At 37.3% G+C, this 27,916-nt stretch overlaps 1 protein-coding gene and 1 non-coding gene across 2 annotated transcripts in view; one reads left to right on the top strand and one right to left on the bottom strand.

Moving 5' to 3' along the window:
- The window catches only part of LOC117334550 (adenosine deaminase-like protein), a 47,119-nt gene extending 32,227 nt beyond the window's left edge, over positions 1-14,892 (top strand). The window contains exon 9 of the mRNA XM_033894233.1: positions 13,215-14,892. Within this exon, the coding sequence (XP_033750124.1) occupies positions 13,215-13,409 (195 nt within the window). The 3' untranslated portion in view covers positions 13,410-14,892. The remainder of the gene's footprint in view (positions 1-13,214) is intronic.
- Positions 14,893-26,072: 11,180 nt separating this feature from the next.
- Trnar-ucg lies at positions 26,073-26,145 on the bottom strand. Its single transcript has one exon. It is a non-coding gene; the product is annotated as a tRNA-Arg (tRNA).
- Between the last annotated feature and the right edge of the window lie 1,771 nt (positions 26,146-27,916).

The following is a 27,916-nucleotide window of genomic DNA, read 5'->3' as shown; positions in this document are numbered from 1 at the left end:
ATTTTTCTGCACTGTGGTTTGGATTTAACCAAATTACAATGTCTAGTAGCTATTGATGTGAATGAAGTCAGTACCACAACCAAATTACGATGATGGTGTTGGCTATTGTCGATTTAAAGAGAACTGTCACCATGTTCACATCAACGTACATTGTATAGCTACATGGACTGGTGTCTATTTTATCAGGACCGAAACTATTGTATAGGCATTGGCTACCAAATATATTAAACCATCACAGATATACATTGTTGAGCAATGTCATTTTGATAGGAACCACACACGGAATACAGTAAAAGGGTGGTATGGGTGATTTCATTTTGATAGGAAGCACTAATTAACGGACTACAGTATAAGGGTGGTATAGTAGATGTCATTTTGATAGGAACCACCAACGAATATGGTATGAGGGTGGTAGGGATGATGTCATTTTGATTGGAATCACCAACGGAATATCGTATACATGTAAAGGTGATATTGGTGATGTCATTTTGATAGGAACCACCAACGGAATACAGTATAAGGGTAGTATTGGTGACGTCATTGTGATAGGAACCACCAACGGAATAGCATATAAGGGTCATACCAGTGTTGTCATTTCAACAGGAACCCGAAGTACATAATTATATATGTATAATATACAATATATGGCATTGAGTGTAATTTTAGGGATCCACCTATGTACATACGTATCTTGACTACAATGTAATTATTAAGTGGTTACATTTTTGTTGAGCAATGCTAATTTAATGAGAAACAGCTACATGTACATCTACTAGTATGTTACAATGTATCGCTGTGTAATGTTAATTTAACAGGAACCGCCAATACATTGTACATCCGGGTGTTCATGGATGTCATTAAGTTGTGGTACGCCTGCCAATCCAAGTTAGTGTGTAGCGTCGACTGATGTCGAACCTACAGATCGGTAATATAATTAACACATAAAGATGGCTGACACAATCATAAATGAACACGTTTTGTAATGGTTTGGAGTAGAAACATTTGTTTTTATGGCCTGAATGTACTGAAAAGAACACGATGACGAGGAATGTTAAATGCTGACGTACACAGTTTAATGACTACTGAAGAGATACATCACTTGATATTCTTTAGCCCCTCCCCGACTATACGGTATATAAACGTGTTAGATCAATGCCTGGCATACTCCTATGGTGTTCCTAGCCTCACTTCCAGATGCCTTTCATCTCGATCTTAACTTTCGTGAATGCGCTAAGTTTTATTGATATACTTAATGAGTTATTTCTGAGACTGTAGCGGCATATGCAGGTTTCAATATCGAAAAAATATTTTGCTATAAAAAACACCTCGATTTAGGAAATGGACATTCTCAAAGCACATATGCTACACTGAAAATTCCTCATTCATTGGCAATATCGTCAACTTTATTGGCCACTTCTCTAAACTGGATTTGATAGAAGCTAGCTGAGATTTATCAACATGAAAGACGTGATTTACGATGGCAATCAATATGATGGGTTTCTTCAGATCATCGTTGGCTATGGCTAGGCTGTTTACAACAGATTCCGTCTGTAATTGTTGCTGACAATTCCAGATATAAATGTAAGCATATCGTCACCAATCTTAAATGCATCTCTATCAGCAAAATTTAATGTCCTTAAAACTACATAAAGTCACTCCGATAAAATAAAAATAGAGCATACCATAGTGTTTTCAAACAAGTATGTCATTGGCATATGCTGGGAATGGAGCGACGTAAGTTTGTATCTTAGCTTGTTGCATAATCTACATATATGTACCTTTGGATGCTATTACATGTATAAGAATTACTAGTGATAGTTTTGATATGTGCGCCACAGCGGCCTATTTTGAAGTAAATATTTACAATTGCCACTCTTTCTTAATCTATAACCTAACTTTTAGTGTTAGCACGTCAGATAAGTTCTCATTAACTTGATTGTATAACGTATCACAATTCATCGCGCATTTATATACATGTACGTAAATATTGAGGGACTTCTTTCTGCAAACTACGTATAAGTGTTTACTTACAGCCCAGTTTTCATATCAAAACAAATGATTTATTTCATAAAATGCAAAGACAACTATCAAATTGTTGTTGTGATAAAAGTGTTGCGATTGAATGTAAATAAAATGATTAAAATGTGGCAACTTTTTCTTCTGTTGTCACGGAGAAAGTGAGCGGGGTTTAGGTGTCTGTCAACGGATTTAACTTGTCGTCAACATAATTTTGAACGTAGATCACATAAAGCAAATACTTGTATCTGATTTTTAACGTCAGGGTGCCTTTGGCACCTGCCGTTATAGGCGTGGTGGGAAAATGTTGTTACTGACAGATCTCTTCCGGCTAACTATTCCTCTTTTCTGGCATACAAATGATATACATCCGCAGCCTAATATAGTTCCTATTTTGATAGCAAGTATTGACACAATTTAAGTGATGTAAACCGTGTTTACTGCAATTATTTAAAATGAAATGTTAATGTTTGGTGTTCTAGACTATTTTAGAGTATAATTATTAACCTTTTTCCTCGTCAGTATATGCAATTTTGTTGGCGTAGGATTACGTAGTTCTGTCTCGATACTGCCTTGAAAACGAAAGTAGAAAAATCAGTTTGATCGCCGTGGAAATTTACATGCATTCACAGAGAAACTATCCACATCTGTTCATCCTGAGTTCATATCCAGGAACATTTGATAGCTTAAAACCAATCCTATTTACGTAGTCAAATGCACCCGAGCATTCCACGAGATAACTTCAGCTGTCACGTGACTCTTCACTAGTCAGCCAAAATGGCGGTTATGTCTACTGTAACTAAACCAACGACCGTTTGCAGTTTCATATTCATTTGTAAGTCGCTAGAATAAGAAATATGACCAGGAATTGAGGGCAAGTTGTAACAAACTACATTGCCGTTTTTCGTGAGGATTTTATTAAATAAGGTTATTATTTGTTGTTTGAAAAGAATCTCATGATTATCATCCGTGACTGATGTACTGGCGGTGTCAAAACTAGATATGTCTCGTCGGACAACGTGTTACTTAAGGGGTCATAAAATAGATGTTTGATAGGCCTTATTAATAACTTGTAGTATAAATAAAATAAAAAAAACTTCGGCTGTGTACATCTTGGATTTTATCTTTAGTTGTAGTACTGATTCAGGAGTATATCAATAATCTTCCACAAGCATTAAAGAAATGGGGAAAGAACTATACTCAGCTATTGTAAAGTTGTCAGCTGGTATATATGTTATACATGTTTTCTTGAATATATATAGAATAGAAATACCAGGGCCAGATGAAGACATTTCATCTGATACAAATGTAACTGTCTGACTATAAAATCCAATTTTAAATTTCTTATAATATGACCTCAGACCCTGACGTTTCTCAGGGCCTTTGGCCCTTTGATTTGAATTCTGTTTTTAAAAGAAAATAAGAAAATGTGGTAAGTATAAGTGTATTAATCTTGTATTTCATTCAATATTGATATTGCTCCATTTGATTTATAATCTCATAAGCTAAAAAAAAATACAATTTTATTCCTCAAACAAAATCTTTAGTTGATGACGTCACAGTAAACTAATAAACTAGTGATTTCTATATAAATCGAGTTTATATGCTGGCTGATATCAGGATAAGATATTGATACCATTGCCATGTATCTTTTTTATATACGACATGTCAGCATAAATGTAGACTTTTTCATTCAGGACTGCGCATGACAGAGTGGACAGGTCGGTATTCACAGAGCTGGCGATTTATTACAATATTACTCCTTTAGAAATGACATTTTTCTAACTTTTCCTGTGAGATTTTGTATGTTATATATTTGTGGTTTATAATGTCACTTCGTTAATGGGGAAATCATCGAAAAAACGCCGCAGAAGTAAAAACTCTACCTCAGGTGTGACCCCGCCGTGCAAAACAGCGAATAACAACAGTACGATGGCTGTGTCAGGTATGTCGGGTACATGTATACCGACGAGTAATCTACAGACTTCCCAGGTTTTGTCCGATGCCCACGGTTCATTGTTTGGTCCGCAGATGGCCGACAATTCCGTCCCACCCGGATATGTTACTTTTAATGAACATGTTCCAAACAGTCAATCATATCAACAATTATCAAACTCGATGCCCATGTCTACAGTTCACGCCGTTCATAGTCAGTCATGCGAACCGGCACGTGAACATGTACATGTATCGCACAGTACACCCTACTTTCAACCTGATGTGCACTCCATAGTGAATGGCCAGTCCAACAGGCCCCCGCCGCCATTTCCCCAGTTTATCACATCGCCGTCTCCACCCATACAGACTTTTCAGCCTCCTCCTACTCGGCCGCCTCCTACTCAGCCTCCCACCACTCAGCCGCCGTCATCAACATCAATCGTGACAATGCAAATGATATTCACTAACATTAACTTGATGAACGATAGACTAGACAAATTTGAAAAAGTTATGAATAAAAAGCTTACTAAGCTTGATATCCTTGAGGATATAAACACCAAGTTCGAAACCCTTGACACCAGTATGTGTTTATTGAAGGATGAACTCGCAAATATTGTCTCTAAAGTAAAGCGACATAGCGACATTCTAGTGAGGGAAGAGGCCCATCATCATGAAATAGATGATCGTGTTTCATATATTGAAACATTGAATAGTGATCTCGAACGGGAGAACTACGAGCTCAGAGAGCAATTCCTGCGACTCCAAACCCATTCCATGAAATATAATTTGATCTTTTCGGGAATCGCAGGTGAAGGCAATGTTGACGAGGAGAACACAGAGGAGGTTCTTAAAACCTTCATCGCTCAGCAGCTGGAGGTAGCAGATGCTAGAGACATAGCGTTCCAAAATATACACCGTCTTCGTCCGCGTCGTGATGGAAAACCGCGCAGCATTATTGCCAAATTCGTAAACCACCACGACCTTGACCGTGTGTTAAAGGCTGCTCCCGAAAAACTACGTAACAAACCGGAATACTCCATACAGATGCAGTACCCGACGGAAATTAGTGACCGTCGGTCCGCCCTTTATCCGGTTATGAAAGAGTTTAGGCGAAAAGGGGACAGGGCCAAAATAGTCTACGATACACTATATGTGAATGATAGACCATACTACCCACCAGAACTCCCTGGAAACCGGCGAGATTTCCGTCAATCCTCGGATAGTCGCCACCCCAATCAGCGTGCACCCAGAGGCAACCATTACGACCCTCCTGGATCTCACCGCGCACCCCTGGGTAACAATCGCCCACCACTAGGCAACTACCGCGCATCCAGTGGACACCCTCACGAGAATCGACGTACACACGGAATCACTGACGATCGCGCTACTCGTGCCTCCGCGCCCCTGTTTGAAAATGACATTCCATCAGACCCCAACGCCGACACTCAGACCCAACGAGAGACTGTCCTGTAGGACAACACATCGGACACCCCAAACTTAGCTCCAGAGAAGTCTAATGGTCTTAACATTGGCTTCCTGAATGTATGTGGTATTACTTCGAAATTAATTGACCCAGAATTTCGAAGCCTAATTACAAATTACGATATTTTAATATGTGCTGAAACAAAAATTGATGAACACGATGAATTAGACCTACCAAATGGTTATGTATCCTTTTCAAAATATAGAACCAAATTCAAAAGAAAATCTGGCGGCATCACTGTTATTTTTAAGAACCGCTTGTCAAAATATATACATTTTCATGATACAATGTGTGAATATGTTCTATGGTTTGAAATATCTAAAACTCTGTCTGAATTAAATGAAAGTATACTTACAGGCTGTATATATATTCCTCCTGAGAACTCTAGGTATTCATCAGATAATGCATTTACAGAAATTGAAGACGAGTTGATAATTCTATCACAAGAAAACAAAAAAATCATGCTTGTGGGCGATTTTAACTCAAGAACTTCTGACGCCATAGATTATATCATACCAGATGAAAATTTGCATGATATCCTAGATATAGTTGATAATAACAATGTTACCGATAATATGTATTCTTTCGAGCGATTAGCTCAATATGACATCCCTCTCGCTCGATCTTCTCAAGATAAAGGACGTATAAATAATTATGGGTCAAAATTGATCGAAATGTGTAAACGGAGCTCTTTATTTATCGCGAATGGACGAGTCTCGTACGACAAATTTCTCGGAAAAACTACATGTAAAGACTCCAGCGTTGTTGATTATCTTATATTGATGCCAGATTTATTTCCGTGCATAAAATATTTTGAAATAAGTGATTTTAACCCATTGTTTTCAGATGTGCATAATCTAATAAATTTCTTATTCGCTTTTCCGGAAAAAAAAGTTGTCCGAGATGAAGAAAGTTTTACTAATAGAGATTATGTCAAATGGGATCCCTTGAAATCGACAGATTTTACACGAGAAGTTAAAAACAACTTGCATAATATAAATGTGAATTTAAATAATGTGTTACTTAGTGATACATGTACTATCACAAGTGATCAAGTGAATGGTCTAGTGACAGACATATGTACAGTACTAACAAATAGCGCTACAAAGACGATAGGTGTGACTCACCGCCATAAAACAAAGAATAAAAATATAAATAAACCTTGGTTTAACAAAGATTGTAAACTTGCCAGAAACGCCTTTAATAAATATAAAATAAGGTACAAATTTAACAAATCAACAGAAACTAAGCTCACGATGAATATAAAAGGGAGAGAATATAGAAAACAACTAAGAAAGAACTACAAAAAATATCAAGCGAAATGCGTAAAAGAATTAAGGGAGAACTCGAAACGGAACCCAAAAGAGTTCTGGAAAACGCTGAACAATTTTTCACAAAACAAGAAAACGGAAACGAACATACCTATAGACGTTTTACATGATTATTTTAAAAAACTTAACACATCTGAAGAAGAAAATGATAATGTTGTAAATGAAATTGATAACCTCGATGATAACGATAATGACGTCAATAATACACTGAACCGACCAATAAATGAGCTAGAAATACAGAAAGCTATTCGATTACTAAAAAATAACAAAGCGTCCGGCCCAGATCGTATCTTGAATGAATATTTGAAAAACTCCCCACCGGAGATGCTCCCTGTTTACTGTAAATTATTCAATATAATTTTAGACACGGGGATTATTCCGGATAGTTGGAGTGTCGGTATCATCAAACCGATATACAAAAATAAAGGTAGTCCGGAAGACCCAGATAACTATAGAGCTATCACATTGATAAGTTGTCTTGGCAAATTATTTACTTCAATAATAAATACTCGCCTTAATGAATATGAAAAACAAATTAATTTAATATCTCGAAATCAGGCAGGCTTTAGGAAAGGCTACTCAACTATAGACAACGTTTTCGTTATGCACATTCTCATATCTATATATCTTTCAAGCGGAAAAAAATTATACTGTACCTTTATAGACTTTAAAAAGGCTTTTGATACTGTATGGAGAGCAGGCCTTTGGCAAAAATTACATAACAGTAATGTAAGTGGTAAATGTTTCAAAGTTATTTTTAACATGTATAATAATATTAAATCATGTGTTCAATTCAATTCCAAAACGTCTGATTTCTTCCCCTGCCTAATTGGAGTCAGACAAGGGGAAAATTTATCTCCCTTTCTTTTTTCTGTATTTCTTAATGACATTGAAAGTTATTTTGCCTCTTTAGGTAGTCATCCACTTGAAACTTTACGGGATAAGCTTTTTAATGAACTACATATTTTTGTTGAAATTTTTGTGCTTTTATATGCTGATGATACTGTGTTATTCTCAGAAAGTCCAGAAGGTTTGCAAAGTGCGTTAAATGTATTTCAGATTTATTGTGAAACTTGGAAGCTTAAAATTAATATAAATAAAACAAAAGTTATGGTATTTTGTAAGAAAAAAAGCAAACAACATCATGTATTTTTATTGCAAAATGAAACTTTAGAAAATGTAGATAATTTCACTTACTTAGGAATTACGTTTAATTACAATGGCAATTTTGTCAACGCGAGACGTAGACTGATCGATCAGGCACAAAAGTCAATATTTTCTATATATAAAAAAATCAGGAATCTTTCTCTTCCGATAGATATACAACTAAAACTTTTTGATTCCTTAGTAGAGCCGATCCTATTGTATGGGTCAGAGGTATGGGGATTCGAAAATTTGAAAATGACCGAGCAGTTTCACCTTAAGTTTTGCAAAAGGATTCTGAAAGTGAGGTCTACTACCCCAAATTTTATGATTTATGGTGAGCTAGGTCGTGTGCCGTTAGAAATAAATGTTAAATTAAGATTGGTATGTTTTTGGAATAGACTGTTAAGCAATGATAATAAATTAAGTAGCATTCTATTACAATTAGCCCTACAATTGCAAAATGACGCTAGTTTTTCCTTTAAATGGATTAAATGTTTACAAAATATTTTTAACGAAACTGGATTTTCTTTTATATTTGATAATAAAATACAGATGCCTGATAATTTCTACAAAGATGTTTTGAAACAACGTTTGATTGATCAGTTTATACAAAGATGGTTTTCCGACTGTGCTAACTCATCTCGTGGACAATTCTACTCTGTTTTCAAAACAGAATTTTGTATAGAAAAATATTTACTAAATCTGCCAGAACATGCCAGAATACAAATAACAAAACTGCGCACTTCGAATGTTAAATTCCCAATAGAAACGGGTAGATGGTATAATATCTCTAGAGAGAATCGTTTATGTAATTTATGCGCGGAAAGTATTGGCGACGAATTTCATTACTTGTTTGTATGCAACAATACTGCTTTATCTTCCCTAAGAAACAAATATATACCTCGCTATTATTATACAAACCCAAATATCGATAAGTTAAAGGGTTTATTATCAATATACAACCAACAAGTTCTGATAGGTTTATCTATTTTCGTAACCAAAATGTCTCCTCTTTTGTAATTAATTCTTGTGCAAATGTTCATCTATTCTGGTTTAAATATTAAGCTGTTTATATGTATACATTTATAAACATAGTGTATATTTATAAGAATGAGTTATATATAGGTGCGTATGCGAGCGCGTGTCTAAATTGTATAATTACACGCTCATGTATGAGAATATTATGTTTTTGAACGTATGCATTGTGTGTGTGTGTGGCTGGTGTTATTATATACACACATGTACATGTAACTGTTATTACCAAAGTTAACTGTCCATTCTGTCAAATGTATTTGTATGCCTCCTCATGTTACACATATCTTATGTGTCTGAGTGTTGAATAAAATCTGAAAATCTGAAAATCTGAAATAAATAATAAGTAAACTAAGTAAACTAAGTAAACATTAACGATGATCGGAGACCGGCGTCATGGCCCGAAATTTTTGTCTGTAGACATGCTGACGCGTGTCACGTGTGTAGTAGTGAACACGTACCCTTCCGTCCGGAACACCTCCTTTAAGTCGCCCACCATGTATACTGTATATTTTCGCGTAAATACGCGAAGAGAGTCAATCGCGAATTCAAATCCTTTATTTGTACGACACTAACTCATCTGGATGGCGACCAAGCTGTCGGTTAGTCTTGCAGAGTCCAGAACTATAATTACATCATTCGCCAATTTTAGAGTCATTTCTCGATCAGCGTTCTTGAAATCATGTATTCGCGAATATGTCTGGTAAGATAAGTTCGCGAAATAATTTATTTGCGAAATCTAAGTGGTTTGCAGTATACAAGGAACTTAGTGTGCCATCCCTTTCCTTTGCCTCTGGCAACTTTTTCTTTTCTGTTTGGAATAACGAGGATTACAATTTCACTGTCTTAACATGGATCTCATCAGTATACTGTAACACTGCTGGCTCAAATACCCAAACAATGTCAGATGTCATTGTATGGTGTGCTGTTGTGTTCTGCCGAAATTTGATGTACGTGCACACGTAATGCAAACGATTGTGTTTGGATATGTTATGCGTAGCTTTTAGTGTATTGGAGCTTGCAATGATTTTGTAGGCATTGCTATGGCGATTTTCGTGAGCTAAACTTAGAGCAAGGGTTTGACACTTAGACGTAGAGTATGTACCGGTCTGTAGCATATCGACACCCCACCATGGCAGTAATATATTTTCCCATATCGACACCCCACCATGACAGTTATATATTCTCCCATATCGACAATCGAACCGTAGAAAGGGCATCTTCGCTCTACACGTGTACACACAAACCAGTGTTCCAGCTCATTGTGCCGACTCATCAGTAGAATTAATTACGGGTCCGGAATGTCATATAAATTCATAACTTGCTTTGGTGCGATTTGACCTTAATGGTCCGCCTGTCAGACAGCGCCAGTATCCTGGGTCGATGATTGGGCTACATCATTACTCACCCTCCACAGTTACACCGACTAGGCCTTGTGTTGGTGCGATAAGGCTATTGTCAGGCAAAGTTTAGTGGTCGCTGGTTATTTACCATTTCAGTTACAGTTCTGACACATCTGTCTCCTTTAAAGATGTAGATTTATACTCATTTTTCACATATAATTAACGAGATTGCCCACCAGCCATTAAGTGTTTGCACAGAATTGCCGAACTAAATTCTAATACCCCCCTCCACATGCACATGTACGTGATATTATGAATAAAAACACCTTTCTTCAAAAGGTCTTGTAGAAATGCACACTTTGAACCTTTTAACAGTTTAAAGTTTGTTAGATTGGCGTCCAACGGGTGGCATTATATCTATGTCATCCAGATTTCAAAAATACAAAATTAAAATTCTTTATTTTCATCCGTTTCCTTTTATGTTCCTTTGAAAGAATAACATTTCTAATTTAACGTTATTTCTGTGTTTGTATTGCAACCGATCTAACATACTATACAAAGCCTTGCTGTGAAGATGATCAATATAGCGTCAAAATGACGTCAGAGTAGCGCAATTGTTCTCAATCTTTATTCTCTCTGGGTTTGATTCGTTTGTAGCGCATAGCGAAACATTTCCTCGATGTTGATACGTACACCTTTCACCACATGCAACTTCCCAAGACATCGTACTAAAGTGGATACATACATATTCACGTTACATCCGCTGACAACAAGCTAAATAAAAGATAGGCCAAAGCAGTTACCCCACCGATAATTAAACTAGGCTTTACATATAAGTCTACCGATTATCACATCACTTAATATTTTGAAAATTTTATCTTGCTCAACTGCACTGCATTTCACAAAAATGCCATAAGTACGTTATTGCGGATGTTTTACAAGGATCGATTTTTTTTCGGAATTGCACAATGCAAAATGAAAGATTAAATTTCACTGGTTACAGAGGTATCACATTGACGATAACTACTGCCTTGCCTGTAGGATTTTCCAGTTAATGCATGTAGCTGATAATATTAATATAGAGTATCTTCACCTTTCTTTGTATTAAAGTGTTTTGACATGAATATGTTTGTTTAGTCAGTGAGGTATTTCACTTTGATGAGCTTATTCTGTAGAGCCATTAGTGTCTTGCTTTGCTTGCGACATTCACAGACAGACCCATCAGCACTTTTATTCACCTGAACATAATCCACGTGTCACGCTCTATCTTATAATGGAGAATTTAGAGTGTGTTTTCAATTTGATGCAAGATAAAACCACATTACAGTTCTCTGAAACGGTCCAAATGGTCAAAGCACTGCTAGGTTTTATTCAATATCTGTATCATTAATTGCTTTGTGAGACGCCATTGTAATGGAAGTCAATCAGGCGGTGTATAATTGTCTGTCCTGCAGGTAGGACGTACTTTTGGATATTTTTTTCCGTTTTGAGGTAGACCGAGCAAGGAGCGTGGAAACGGACACATCCTGTACTGGGTCTACCTCAAAATGAGAAATGCCTAAATGTACCTGCTGGCCCCTTGCTGTATTCTTAAGAAGCGACTATATTGATGCCTTCAACCGAAGTCTTATCATGTCTTCCACTCTCTTCCTCCGACGAGGTTTCCAACATGTTTTTCTATAACCAACGAAGCTTTACACGAGTATTAATGTATAACTGGCAATGCATTTTTTTTCTTTTTCGATCGGTCATTCGACCTATCAACCGTACCAAGTTCTCTGATTGATCAAAATTTAGTCATTGGTTAGCTTTTTAAGAACTTTGATATATATTTTGTAAAATCATCTGCAACGAAACATTTGAAATAATCATAAGCAACACCTGTTTGGATGTAACTATTTTAAATTAAATTCATGCTGATAGACTACTTACTCCAACGCAGATTGTGATGACTATTATACCATGTATTTACACCAAAACATATAATGGACGCTTTGTGTTTTGCTCCAGAACTCTGTTGAATAGTTACTGTATGATATTTCGTTACGGACCATAGACGTATCTTAATGGTTGAAAAATCAAGCATGAAGCGTAAAGACTAAAGTGAGAATGACTAATTATACAAAAATATATAAGTAAAAATAACATGAATATTCAAAACCGATTTTGGTGAGAGGTCGTCCAAGATGATATCGTGCTTATAGTTACAATATTGCAGAGTATAAAATTATAATATTATGCGTGAGATTGTTTTTATGGCTCATGTGGTACCATATTGCAGAGTATCAGATTTTGATTATACATGTGATAAGTTTTTGTTAGCCATGTTGTTACCATATTGTAGACTATCAGATTTTGATTATACATATGATTATAGTTTTTGTTAGCCATGTACATGTAGTTACCATATTGCAGTGTTCAGTATCAAATAAGGAATCAAAATGTGGTAGTTTTTTGTGGAATATGTAAATTAATATATATCATCAATCAATTTTAGTTCTTACGTCGCGCATATATCAGTCCTGTGTTATACAGATGTGTATAATGTTGTGGGATTTCATATTGGTATTTCTGTGCGATGAGTCATATTAACGAGCCATGAAATTATAAAGACGTAATATAATATTAGTGTTTGTTATACAGTTTAATTACTCGATGAACTTGGATGCATGTTATTGCATGTTTACTTGTTGACGTTTCCTTACCAATAAATCAGAAGATATGATTACCAAAGCGCAATAAAGTAATTAAATCAATATAATAAAATTTACTTTTCTACAGCATCATGACAAGATGAAAAGCTACTCCAAGGTGATTATTTTTCCTGCTTGCGTTTGATTTGATTTACCACTGTGTTTATTGTTTACAGGTTAGAGTGATGACAATTTTATTTGATTTACTATTGTGTTTATTGTTTACATGTTACAGACCGACGACAAAGGCATGTTCGACACCAGTCTGTCGGAGGAATACGCCATAGCGGCTCGGACGTTTGAACTGGACCGAGAATCGGTATGGAGGCTTTCTCTCTCAAGTATAGACGCCATTTTCGCTGATGACGATGTTAAACAGATGCTTAGGAATAAGTGGCATGAACTAAAACCAAGCCTGAACATCACCTAACGCTGACGTACTAATGTTCATTCTTCCTCATACACTGACTGGAGATGATACCGGTTGCATTAATCAGTCGATGATGGCACCGCTCATTACCATTGTCAACGAATATGCACTATTTCTATAGCTACTGGTAACAAAGGAGATAGCAATGTCATAACTTCTGACCACAGAGAAGGCGAAATAGCTACCGACAACACTGAAGGCGATATTGCCATAACTACCGACAACACTGAATGCGATATTGCCATAACTACCGACAACACTGAAGGCGACATTGTCATAGCTACCGACAACACTGAATGAGACATTGCCATAACTACCGAAAACACTGAAGACAACATTTTCATAACTACCGACAACACTGAAGGCGACATTGTCATAGCTACCGACAACACTGAAGGAGATATTGCCATAACTACCGACAACACTGAAGACAACATTGTCATAACTACCGACAACACTGAAGGCGACATTGCCATAGCTACCGACAACACTGAGGACAACATTGCCATAACTACCGACAACACTGAAGGCGACATTGCCATAGCTACCGACAACACTGAAGGCGACATTACCATAACTACCGACAACACTGAAGACAACATTGTCATAACTACCGACAACACTGAAGGCGACATTGCCATAGCTACCGACAACACTGAAGGCGACATTACCATAACTACCGACAACACTGAAGGCGACATTGTCATAACTACCGACAACACTGAAGGCGACATTGCCATAGCTACCGACAACACTGAAGGCGACATTACCATAACTACCGACAACACTGAAGGCGACATTGTCATAACTACCGACAACACTGAAGGCGACATTGCCATGACTACCGACAACACTGAAGACAACATTGTCATAACTACCGACAACACTGAAGGCGACATTACCATAAATACCGACAACACTGAAGGAGACATTACTATAACTACCAACAACACTGAAGGCGACATTGTCATAACTACCAACAACACTGAAGGCGACATTGCCATAGCTACCGACAACACTGAGGACAACATTGCCATAACTACCGACAACACTGAAGGCGACATTGTCATAACTACCAACAACACTGAAGGCGACATTGCCATAGCTACCGACAACACTGAGGACAACATTGCCATAACTACCAACAACACTGAAGGCGACATTGTCATAACTACCAACAACACTGAAGGCGACATTGCCATAGCTACCGACAACACTGAGGACAACATTGTCATAACTACCAACAACACTGAAGGCGACCTTTTCATAATGCAACCAAAGAAATCCGCTTCGAAAGTGGCACACGAGTACTTGGTATAAAATTACACAGGAGAGGAGAACTGGACACAAAGTACTCACATGATACCTTGGGACTGATAAAGTATTATATCAGGTTTGAATGGACATGTATTTCTCGTTAAAAGTTTGCTTATATCTCGTCCATAAATATCAGTGGTACATAAATGTTCCCGTTATCATGAAACGAGTTGTAACTTCTATATTATGTATATTCTGTCCCGATTGCAACTCCGTCCTCACATGACCCTGGCTGTTGGTGTATGCCTGACTGCCGCTATCACATGACCCTGGCTGTTGGTGTCTGCCTGACTCCCGTCCTCACATGACCCTGGCTGTTGGTGTCTGCCTGACTCCCGCCATCACATGACCCTGGCTGTTGGTGTCTGCCTGACTCCCGTCCTCACATGACCATAGCTGTTGGTGTCTGCTTGACTCCCGCCCTCACATGACCCTGGCTGTTGGTGTCTGCCTGACTCCCGCCCTCACATGACCCTGGCTGTTGGTGTCTGCCTGACCCCTGTCCTCACATGACCCTGGCTGTTGCGTCCGTGGTCAGTCCGTCCGTCCTTCCGCTGTCCGTCCGTAAACAATTCTTGTTATCGTTATTTCTCAGAAAGTTATGAAGGGATCTTTCTGAAATTTCATATGTAGGTTCCCCTTGGTCTCTTATTATGCATATTTCTATTTTGTAAGAGGAAGGAAAAATAGAGAGAAGATCAATCTGACATGAAACCTATAAAGATCATTCAATTGTGGGCGCCAAGATCCCTCTGGGATCTCTTGTTTTTTATTTGTTGAAGTAAATTGTCTGATATACCCTGTGTATCCAGGCTTTTTTTGTAGTGTTAAGTTGTCAAGCATGAGGGTGTTCAAAAAAGACTCCCGACTTTTCGACATTATAAAAACAACAAAACATTTATTATTGAAATATGACATATATAAGATTAAACGTTTGTATCCTATGATTTAATAGCGTGTTATCTTCACTTAAACTTCAAAATTTCTGGCAGCATTGATTAATTATTGCAAAATTCAAAAATGTTAAGTGACATCATTGTCCTTGTATCTGTGAAACACTGCCCTGCTGGTAAGGCGTAAGAATTGTACCAGCTACCCCCAGTACCCTATAAGTAAGAGGCGACTGAATTTAACATCATTTCTCTTTATTTGTTACTTTCTCCCTGCCTTGACTCCTCACATTTGGCCTTTAGTTGAGTGTTCGCCATTATGAGGAATGCTTTGGACTACTATACTCCCTAGTTAGCGATCAGCATATTGAGAGTGGGATGACTTGTTTGCAGTACAACTTTGTGTGGAGTGGTGTCCCGTGGGCGGCCTTCGGCAATTCACCTCGATAAAGCTTATATCAGTTCCTTGCTATCATCACCTCATGTTTTCGCCTCGCATACATTGTGGAACAATCCCTGAATGACGATAACTGTTGATAAAACGTTTAACAAATGGCACTAGACCAAAAATCAAGAAACGCATAATTTTCCGATAAAGTGATCGCTCAACACTGTTAAATAAGTTACAAAAGTATTATATTGGATTACTTCTGCTTAGCGCTCAGCATATAAGGAGTGGGACGACTGGTTCACCCGTTGTCAGTATAATGTGACCAGGTGGGGTGTCCTGCTTGGTGTCTTCGGCAGTATGTTCCAGTGAGGTAGCACTATAAATCGGCAAAAGTTCCGGCCTACCACAAGGAGACTTCACACAAACATACCGCAGCCTCCCAAAACACACATACGATCTCACCACACACATGCATGTCGCACGCACGGGAGGTCGTCCTTAAATGACCTTAGCTGTTAATAGGACGTTAAACAAAATAAACCAAACCAAACCAAATGATTGCAAAAGGTAGCTTTTCACTTTTCTATTGCACTATTCATAAGAATATTAGTGACCCAAACTTATGACCATGACGAGACTCGAAATCACATGGACTTGACACGTTCCTATAACTAAGAATGAAATAATTAACCCAAGGGTCCGAATCCTAGTTCACTTAATATTGACAATAAGAAGTCTTCTAGCGTGCGGACCCTAGGTTATTTAATTATTAATTCTGATTACAGGAACGTGTTGAGCCCCTGTGCATTAGGCGACCTTTATGGATGCATATGTCAATCCGGATTTCAAACATATAAAAAATTGATTTAACATTTCTTGCGTCATAGGGAATATCGAAAAACTTGCTAACATTAACAAACCTTTCTAAAGGTACACAAATCGTTGCCTTCTTCCTGAGCTTGGAATTCCTTGACCTTTCAAATACTATTAGCACTAACCTATGCATGCATAAGTAATCAGTATGCGTTTGATGAAGTAAAATATGAAACTGGAAAATGTCTGAAATGTTTCTAGACAGCCACTAAGTAATCAGTCAGCTAAACATTGTACCTGTGGAATTAGCGAACACAAATGTTTGTCTCCTTGTCTGTATATAAATGTTTGATGTCATTTCGTCTTTTGCCCATTTTACTCGTACTGTTTTCTCACCATTTTTTGATCCTCATGACCTTTATAGTGTTGATGGGCCGTTTAGACTTTTCAACTGAGTCTTAATAATAAATTCATATTTAAATGGTAAATCCATAATTCCTATTCAAATGCAAATTTATTTAAAATATTTGTACTTTATATTTAATTTCAAATGTATCCATAATGTTTTTCGTATTGAATGTTTAAATTCTGAATTAATGACAAAATATATAAATAACAAACCCTCAAACATATACTGACCAAAAAACAACCACGCTCACGCAGTCTTTAATAATTTTTTTAGAATCTTATAATTGAAGTAAGGAACTAACATACACAGGGTTCAGAAACTCAAACCAAGAACAGAAGTAAAATAAGAAAAAAAATATGTAGCCTTTCGCAGATCTCTGTTCAGTTAGTACGTAATGATTTATCTCCAGCATCCATCCGATGTGTGTAACGTGAAATTACAAACATGTCTGTACAAAGGTAAACAAGATATGCACTGATGTACCCCAGATTCCTATGACCCTGCAAATTGATTGCCGTGTGGCACGGTGGTTACACACTTGACTTTTACCTAAACATTATCGGTAACATCCGTGTCTCAAGCTATCTCTATATGTACTCACAGAGTCAAACGAAAGGAAGTAATTCTGATAGCTCATAATGTACCCAACGATTGGGGCTCTATTCCCCGATTGGACGGGAAAAGGTACCTGGTCATCTGCCCGAAACAGTGGATTTTCTCTGGGTACTCGTCCTTCCTCTGACTAGTAATTAGGGCATTTCATCCAGGCCAACAAAAGTAATTCATGTAAAGCGTTATAATTTGATTCGCAGTTTTGCAGTATGACCCTACTTTGTTTATTTTCGATTTAAAAACTATTTAAAGCTGACAAAGAATTCAGCACGAGGACAACAGCTCATCAGTGCTTTTATGATGTTGGAACTATGAGTTCATACATTCGATATAGAAACGACATATTTTAAGATCATATAATCTTTTATGCGGTAGATCCATTTGACTGGGTGTTATTTTGTAAAGATAAAGATAAAGAGTCACATTGTCCATAGGTCAAGCCATAGGGAAATATCAAGTTACCAACCCACTGTCCACACTTGATATATTTATTACTATATATACATACATGTATATGTGCGGACCGTTGGTTGGAAAATCCACGCCGATACCCTGTGTGTAAAACAGCATGTCATTTATTATTACCCACAAGTCGACAAACACGCATCCCAAACATTCTGATTAAGCTAGGAAGCGAGAGACGGTAAATATATCGGATGACACGCATCTTAATATAATAATAATGTCGGATTCGTGTTTAGTTTCCGTTTATCTCTCAGTAATAGAGTTGTACGAAGTAATCCTTTACTGCCGTCGTGTCCGTATGTAGTACTGAACAGCTTGTTGTACGTGATAAATGGAAAGAAATACCTTGGTGATAAAAACACTGTTTCATGCGTACACTGTAGTGATATTTCTTTATTACTTACATAGACATGTACCTTTTAGTTATTATCCATAGGTTTATCTACCAGAGTCTATACAAATTGTTGTGTTACTCCTCCTCAGAAGTTTTGGAGTGGGACGACTGGTTCACCCATTGTCAGTATAATGTGACCGGGTGGGATGTCCTGTCGGGTGTCTTCGACATTATATTTCAGTGAGATATCACTTTAGAGTCGGCATGAGTTCCGTTCTATCACAAGAAGACAAACACAAACATACTGCAGCCTCACAAAACACGCACTACACTACGCGCCTGAATCTCGCACACACGGGAGACCGTCTTTGAATGACCTTGGCTGTTGATAGGACGTCATAGTTTATCAACTACTTATGCCATCTACACCCTATTCCTACGTCATCTATTGTTTATATACAAAATCAAAATTCCATGTGATCATCGATGATTTGTGGTGTAAAGAGCGTGTTAATGTACTCCTGATGAGTCACGACAGACATTTTCGTAAGCGGACGCGACACTATGATTGAGCTTTGGGTAACACAATGTGAACGATACGTGCAGCGGAGCTGGACTGGATTGAACGCCGCCGGCCAGGTCGCTCGAATTGTTAGATCATCCGCCTAGACTTCAAAGTTATGGTTCGTGTCCTAGTTTGGTCATTGCATTTTCCTTCTGTTCAGTTTTGCGCTCTAAACGTCCACGGCGTCTCGTGTGTGTCTTCGGGGTCGAAGACCTTGTGGAAGAAGAGGAATAAAACGAAAATGACTAGGCTGAGTAGGCTGAAAACATATCACTAGTGCTACTAGTTCTTGTGGGCAGCAAACCGATTTTGGACGAAGTCGTGAAAATTTCTGGATGACAACATCTTGGTATGATTTTGACGGCAAGATCATTTTTTTTCGTCATACAAGATTGACTTCATCAAAGAACTTATCAGCGAATAAAGACCCTGTAAAGTATTTCAAGCTCACTTTCAGATATATCCAAGATGTGGTTATAAATAGCCTACCGGGAAAGGACCAAATTGATCATTTCGATTGCATATACTAAAGAAAAGTTGTAATCATGAATGCTACAGCCCCCACCTTGAACTCTAACTCTCTGACTTAATCATCATAAACCGCTTACAGCATATCGAGTTGAAATCATTGCATAAAATATTCCCATGCTGATTTAAGATCCCCGATATCTAAAAGAGTTGTTAGGTTGTATGATATAATGTAAAATACAATCGTAGATGAAGATACTGTAGATATCAGACATTCTGAGGAGCTACATGATTTAGTATCTTGTTCATAAAAACTGGCTGATTGCATAAAATCCGTTTACTAAAAGGCGTCTAAACACAGGAAGGTGTCGAACTATCACAATTTAAAATGCTGCTGGCTGCTCTCTTCTAAAGACGCTCCGATTTTACAATCTGTTTTTTTTTCGCACTGCTGTCCCAGACAGAAGAGTAGCAAGCCATGTGCGATTTCATAAAACAGATATAAAAAGTCATACACGACGACTTACTGAAAAAAAGTCTTAATTTTTTCTTTTGAAAAAAATTTGACATGATGATTTTTATGCTGCAAACTGATAGTCCCAACAGAGACCATTATCTATTGACATTCCTGACAGTTTTTCTCTCTTAACACTTTCAATATTTACACTGTTCATAGCAACAGATAGTAACATTATTTTTGTAATATTTTAAATTACTTTATTCTCTGAGATAGTAATAAACATTGCTTTTGTCCGTAACTATGCACATTGCGTTTTTATTCGTAACCTCAAGCGATTTAACATGAATCTGCTGCTGTTTCGGCCAAATATGAATCTACTAAGAAAAAACTGGATCCCGTTTATGCCCACAACTTTCCCTAGCCGCAAGAGGCTACACAGTTAATTCCTGAATAGTTTGGCTTAGAGGTCACTATGAAAATAACAAAAATATCTAATGATCCAACTGCAACACCTTGGAACTCTTTTCTTTCCTTTTTCGTTTGCTACGGTGATGTATCCCAATGAATCGGTCTTCATGTTAAAGGCGGCCATCTTACAATTACTTCAAACGTTTTAATTTTGGCGCACTCAAATTTTCATGCATTTTTACAATAAATGAGCTTAATATAGAATTTCTGTAGGAATACCACATACAAAATGTAATTAGCTCAATGCTCCCAAGATCGAAAAGTGCTAAAATAAAATTACCGCTAAAATATGTGCGTTTACAGTATAATGTGAATGTGGCACAGTAAAAACAATGAAATACGACAAAACCATTAAAATCAGACAATTTGAATGTACGACAGAAATCGTTCCGAATCAAAGTCGGCTATTAACCAAACAGTAACCATGTGTCGAAACGAGCATTTTAGTGTATTAAAGAAAGATATAACTCGAAAAGGTCCTATATATAGGCAGTGAATTGACACAATATGTTGCCGTGGTTATACAATTTCTTTAGAGTGACGCCAAACTAGACGTTATATAAGCTGACAAATCATCAGTCAATACATGTATACATCAATTCGTGCTTCATCTTGCTAATTTGTATTGATGGGAGAGGGGATACTTTCTAGTCAAGCCAAAAAAAAAATGTTCACGGGAAATGACTTTGTAGCCCATCCACTTCTTTTAAAGCCACTGTGTTTGTAAAACACTTGCCTTGTGTCCTTAAAAATCCCTTTACATTCTTTTTATCTTTCATTGATTAAATACCGAGGCATATTTGGGGAGAAATATGAAGGATGATTGATATGTTTTGAGTCTCGTATTGAAGGAGGTACTTAAGGATGCTCTTTAAAGTTCTACTAGTCACTGACTATATAGAGCCGTGTACCCAAGGACTGGTCTCATTTAGTCAGTTTATATCGACGAAGTAGCACTCTAAAGTAAACAAGACAAGCGGCTTTGCAAAATGGACAAAATCGGTGAAAGAGCAGTGATCCAACATTTCCATCAAAACAATTAACACCCCTAAGCATGTGCTACAGTAAAAAGGTAGGTGGCGGAATTTAAGCGCGGCCGACAGAGCCATGAGGATGACTCCGTCCTGGATGGCCTGTCAATGTTGCAACCCCAGAAATGGTCAGTAATGTTCATGATATTGTTATGACTGACAGACGAGTCACAGAAATATATATAGCCAGCAGAGTTGGCATTTCACAGGAAAGGGTATATTCCATTCTGACCGAGGATCTTGCAATGAGAAAGCTTTCGGCCCAATTGGTACCAAGGGTTCTGACAGTTGATCATAAGCATACCAGGCGCACGCTATCGCGTGCTAGTCTTAACCTTTTTCAGGAAGATCCTTTCAACTTTCTTCAGAGATTTGTTACTATGGATTAAACATCGGTCTATCGTTTTACCCTAGAGGCTGAACAACAATCGAAACATTTGAAGCACCCTGGCTATCCCCCGCTAAAGAAGGCAAAGACTGTTCCATTAGCTGGGAAGGCTATGGCCTCGGTTTTCTGGGATACAGATTGTATTCTTCCGATAGATTATCTTCAAAAGAAACAAACAATAAATGGCACACGCTATGCTTCACTTCTGAGGCAGTTACGGGAAAATATTAAACTTAAGTGCCGCGGAAAGCTCACTAAAGGTGTGCTATTCCATCAGGACAATGCTCCTGTTCACAAGTCTGTCATTGCCTTGGCTGTCATCCATGATTATGGCTTTAAACTGATTGAGCATCCGCCTTATTCACCTGATCTCGCTCCATCAGACTTTCATCTATTTCCAAAACTGAAAACAGCTATTTCAGGCACCCACGGTCAGTCCGATGTTGACGTTGTAAATGCAGTGAATGACTTTTTGAACAGCCAGGAAAAGGAGTTCTAAAAAGGTGGCACTGAAGACTTTCAATGCCTTAAAACACTGCTGGCAAAAGTGCATTGATACTGAAAGGGAATTATATTGAAAAAATAATACAATATGTCCGGCAAAATTCAAATCCTACAATATGAGGCTCACAACATATTAATCAGCCCTCGTAAATATATCTCTAACATTTTTTCTCCAGTCCCAATGATTTTTTTTCATTCATGTACATTTTGAACCTATGGGATAAAATTTTGTTCAAATTATTTTACAGTTTTAATACAATACGTTCGATTAGTTTGGAAATTGCAGTTACTTCCAAAGTTGTCTCTGTACCCACAGCCATTGTGAGGCTTGAGGCAATGATTTAATGGGACATACAACAAACCAATGTAGATCTATTCACTCATTGTGACGCTTGAGTCCTCATTTTTGTCTTTCATTTCTGTCCTCACGTCAGTTCTGTTTTTTTTTTTTCTACTGTTGATGATCCCCAATGCTCCCGTCATCACATGTCCTGGCTGTTGCGAGGACAATGAACTTCCGGAGAGACAATGTCATTTCCAAACAAACAGGCTGATATACATGTATATATTGAACCTATATATAACATGTCACACCTAGTGAGAACGGATGTCATTCTATAGACTGTACATATCGTGCCATATAATGGGCATGTTTGTATTATTATCTATATTAGCACTATTCTCTCTTCCATTTCAGCTTCGGTATGTGTTATTGTCACACACTATTACAAATAGCAAGGATACATTGGAGAGATTCTTGTGATGTGAGCATTAATTCATGTCTGGGATATTATCAAATTATATTGAAAAACATGCAAGGGTATCGAGCTTGGTGATTTTCTATCTTGTTGTTTTGACTCATTTAAAGATATGTAATTAAGATAAACACGTTATCTATCAGATCTGCATGCGAGTATATCCTATATATATATTCTCTACAACATGGGATGACAGCCTATTATTTTCAGCTGTCTGTGTGTTACACGGCACGGATATCGAGGATGTTGTTTGGCCAATGTACTCTAGCAGAAGATCAATCTCCCATTTTCTGTAAACAAATTTACGAGCTTCTATCACTTACAATATTCTCTCAAAACTTTCATCTCAATACTAATAACCATTTTTCAATGACATCTGGTATGTTCATACTTATGTACTGTTTCCAAGTATAATTTGTCTTTTGTTATTGTTATGTAATCGCGTTATGTTAATGGATACTGTAAAATGCTGGGGATGTGACTCGTCTTCCAACTAAGCTACGACTTCTCACAGGGTCGTATCAGCTTCAGACAAAAAAGCGAGCATGTAACCAAAATGAAGTTGACACCATCTGTCTACTCTGTAAATCGGCACCTGAAACACCAAGCCATGTCCTGTTGCGATGCCCAATGCTAGAGAAGAGGAGGAACCCAATTATTGAGGCACTTGATAAGGCAGTAAGCCTGATTCCAGGAGGACAGCCGTTTCACTATCTTTCAGAGGAAGACAAATCACAGCTGATTCTGGATTCCACGGTGCTATACCCCAGGAACCAAAGCACTTTTCAGCTCGAATTCGTTTCAAGGAGCCTGTGCTTTGCCCTTCATTCTAAACGGAAAGTGTTGTTATCCTCTTAAATAATTCAGCTATTCATGTTATGCTCAGAGACAGTTATCTCATTTTATTCATCATCATATAACATTTGTGTATATATAGCTATCGTCATAATTTTCATTCGTTCCCATCTGGGTAACTAATGTGCATATTTACGTTTGTTATGTTTGACATCCATTTTGCTCTTTTGTGCTACAATTATATCTACATTGTACTCATATCAATTACAACGATAACCTTCAGTTATATACATGGCCTTATCGTCAACATACAATTATTAAAGCTTGTTACATTGGTTATGAACTGGTATCCATACAGACCATAGTAAGATTAGATATTGATAGCTGGACTGAGTATTGATGCAAACCGTGATCAATGTAAATATCTAAGTCTACCCAAATCACTTATATGTATAAAAGTATATACTAATACAACTGATTTTAACTTTACACTAAATCTCTTCTCTTTTGTTTTTACTCTGTAGGAATGATCCTTCAGAGGTTCTCCTGATAGGGGAGGAAGTTCACTTCAAGTCAATGGCTTGTAAATTATGATTATCATAATTGTTATTCAGTCGTTTGAATATTTAAAGCAGACCGACCCTTCTGTGACGTCACAGACATGAGTCCGGCGATCCGGCGATCCGGGCCCTTGATTATATTCACGAATAGTTACATCTGGTTTAATTTTCAAGTCAACTGGGAGATAAATGTTTAGGCGTACAACAGGATGCGGCCAAGAGGTAAAGGGGGTCAGTTTTGTAAAACTAAAAGACTAGGTAAGGCTGATGCTTTCAATGAAGTAAGAACATAAAGATGGTCCATTAAAACAAAGACAGCGCCGATGTATCACATAATGTGCCAATGTGTGACGACCATATATGTTATAGTTACAGTCTCGGCGGAGACAATTTATAGTCAGGAAGGGATTAGCACATCTTTAATTTATAGCAATGTAGAACAAGAGGACACTTCATGGCGCATGGGCCGACGCATAGTGGAGTTGGGGGACTTTGGCCGATGCTCTAAAAGCATGTGCACTTTCATGTGACTTTGCGGCAACCAACAATTATGTACTCCATCTGCCAGATTGTATAGGGGAACGTAAGTTCGGCCTTGCGCACTTTACATGCGAGATGTTGTTATTCAGAATGCGAGGTAGTCAACCATATTCTAACCGCGGATAGACACAGATCAGAAAAAGGAGGAAACGCATGGGATGTAAACACAAAACTTGTAACATGCATGGTGGTATAATAGATATAAACTCTCACGAAATTTACGTTGACATTAAAATTGATGAATTATTAATTAGTTATCAATGTAGTATCTATATTCATTCTTCAATAGTTGGCATACTTTCATCAATCCGTTAGAATACATCCATTCTTCTCATTGCACCTAGGAATATGTTAATATATTTGGCATCGTCTTTGTAAATATTCAACTTCATAATATTGTAAATATTCAAAAGTGTTACTTTCAATAAAGAATATCAAAAATCAGATAAATAGCCATAACGAATGAAACAACAGACGAGGTTAAATGTAAATAATAGAAAATAGCATAGGTAAGCGTAACAAATCGGTAAAAGTCAAGGTCAAATGTCGCCAATGAAAAACTGCCTAGGTCAAAAGTTAACAAAGGGTCGCCTATAACGCACTGAGTATAAACATGTTATCTATCCCACCAAGTGTACTATAACTGCACTACATATGTTATCATCAGAGATACATGTACAGTAAAGCCTAAACCTCTGACCCATTACTATACTATACTTAGCTACATGGCAGGTCAATCTATCATTGAAATTAAATAAATCCTTTCATGGAATGGTTACTAAACGCATGGAAGAGTAGAAGATAATGACACATTTACAAAACTACTCTACGCAATAGTCATTGCAATTTGTCATTTTGTGAAAAAGAGAAAAATGAAATGTAAAAATATTACAATCGACCACGACGAGACTCGAACTCGCAATCTTCCGATTCGAAGTCGGACGCCTTATCCATTAGGCCACGCGGTCTTTGCATCTAACTTTTATTGACTGGTATTAAAATTGCATGACTCCATGATTATATTAATTTTATATTATTAGGATATGTCAGATATATTGTCACATTTTGATAAACAGTAACGTCAAGCTGCTTATACTTGAATATAATTAAGACTCTTGGTAATACAGTCCTATTGTTATATTGCACAACTTGTCAGAGATATGTACAAAGAATATCAATATTCACTATAGCTGCAGGTGCTATTGATAAGGACACCAAATGGAAACTTAGGGACCCCCATTCCCTTTCTACAGTGACGCATAATCCATGCATACCATCGGTTGAGTAAGAGCATTCTATAACAGAAGCGCATTTTCAAAATCTACAGCGAGAGTACTTTATTACTCTGGATCCTTTCTGAACACTTAATGTAGATTGAATACAAGCTTACAAATTACCTTTAATAATTCAACCATTCAAAAATAACTGTACACTTTAGAGTGGAGGTCCATGTCATTCCTGGTGCCGGTTAGTTACCGAAGGTATTGTCCCCTTTGACAATAAAATAGGTCATATCTGGTTGATTGGTTTTACGTCATTACATACTCTACTCTCTAGTCATCATTTGTTGTTTCCAGTTCTGGATCACTTTGATAAATTCTATTGATTAGTTAAGAACAAAGCAACTGATTTGATACTTGGATAAGAGATACCAATTGTAATCCATTAACAAAGATACGTCTCGTAAAAAGTACTCGGCACCACAAGTACCAGGGAATGCTTTTTGGTTTTATTGAATGTACATTAGTAAATTGTATTCTTTGTTTAATTACTATTGCTATTGATTACACCTTTACTTACATCCGGGTCACTGACATTAGTGAGGACAGTCCATGTTGTCGACTTCTGTTTTGACGAGTTACTACTGCCATAATTAAGGTAACTACCGAAGATGCCGCCATATTAGACACCTGCGTCACAGAAAAGGTCACGTGTCCTTATAAGAACCCCCGAATCTTTTGTTTTTGTTCATTTGGTCGAATGCACAATCATCAATGATCAATCAGGTTGACGTGTGCCTGCTCCATCAACTTACTCGCGCCTCACTTTATTCAGTTAGAATACTCCTTGTACAAATCATCCACCGTCTTAAAATAACAAACTACATCCAGGTCAATACTTTAACCTTATCTTTTTTGTATTGAAAGAATATATTTGAAAATAAACAGATATTCATTAAATTAACGTTATGATAAACCTGGTATATTATTGACAATATGGTGTTTCATTTCAAAATCGCAAACCAATATTGGTATATTACACCCTCACTGATTTTCTAGGCTAATTTGTCCGTTTTGCTGCTGAGACAACGATACAATTATGACAGTATGCAGTAATTATATTACATAAACAGCTGGCTTGGTAACTCATGGAACTGTTAGCTTCAAATCCAGGTTTTATCATATCTAAGCAAGGTGTCGTTTAAATACAAACCTATAGTTGACAGCAGTAAGCGTCTTTCCTTGCGTACACTTGATAACAAGATTTGCTCCAGGCTCCCACCCATTTTCGATAATGCAAGACATTTGTCGGTGAAGGCTATATGCAGGATGGTGAGATTGGGTTTTAAATCCTTTTGTTTTATTAAGAACACGATTCATCTCTGACATGCAATCGATGACACAATTTACATATAGAACGGTGACATGAAGCTAGGTCATATAATGTTTTCATTGTATTATTTGCATAAGGATTAATGCATGTTATATACTAGAGTAAATGTGGTTGTCCAGACAGTTT

This window comes from Pecten maximus, chromosome 9 (genome assembly GCF_902652985.1).
Source record: "Pecten maximus chromosome 9, xPecMax1.1, whole genome shotgun sequence".
Taxonomy (NCBI): Eukaryota; Metazoa; Mollusca; class Bivalvia; order Pectinida; family Pectinidae; genus Pecten; species Pecten maximus.
Note: the sequence above shows the minus strand (reverse complement) of the source record. Positions and strands in the feature narration are given on the sequence as shown.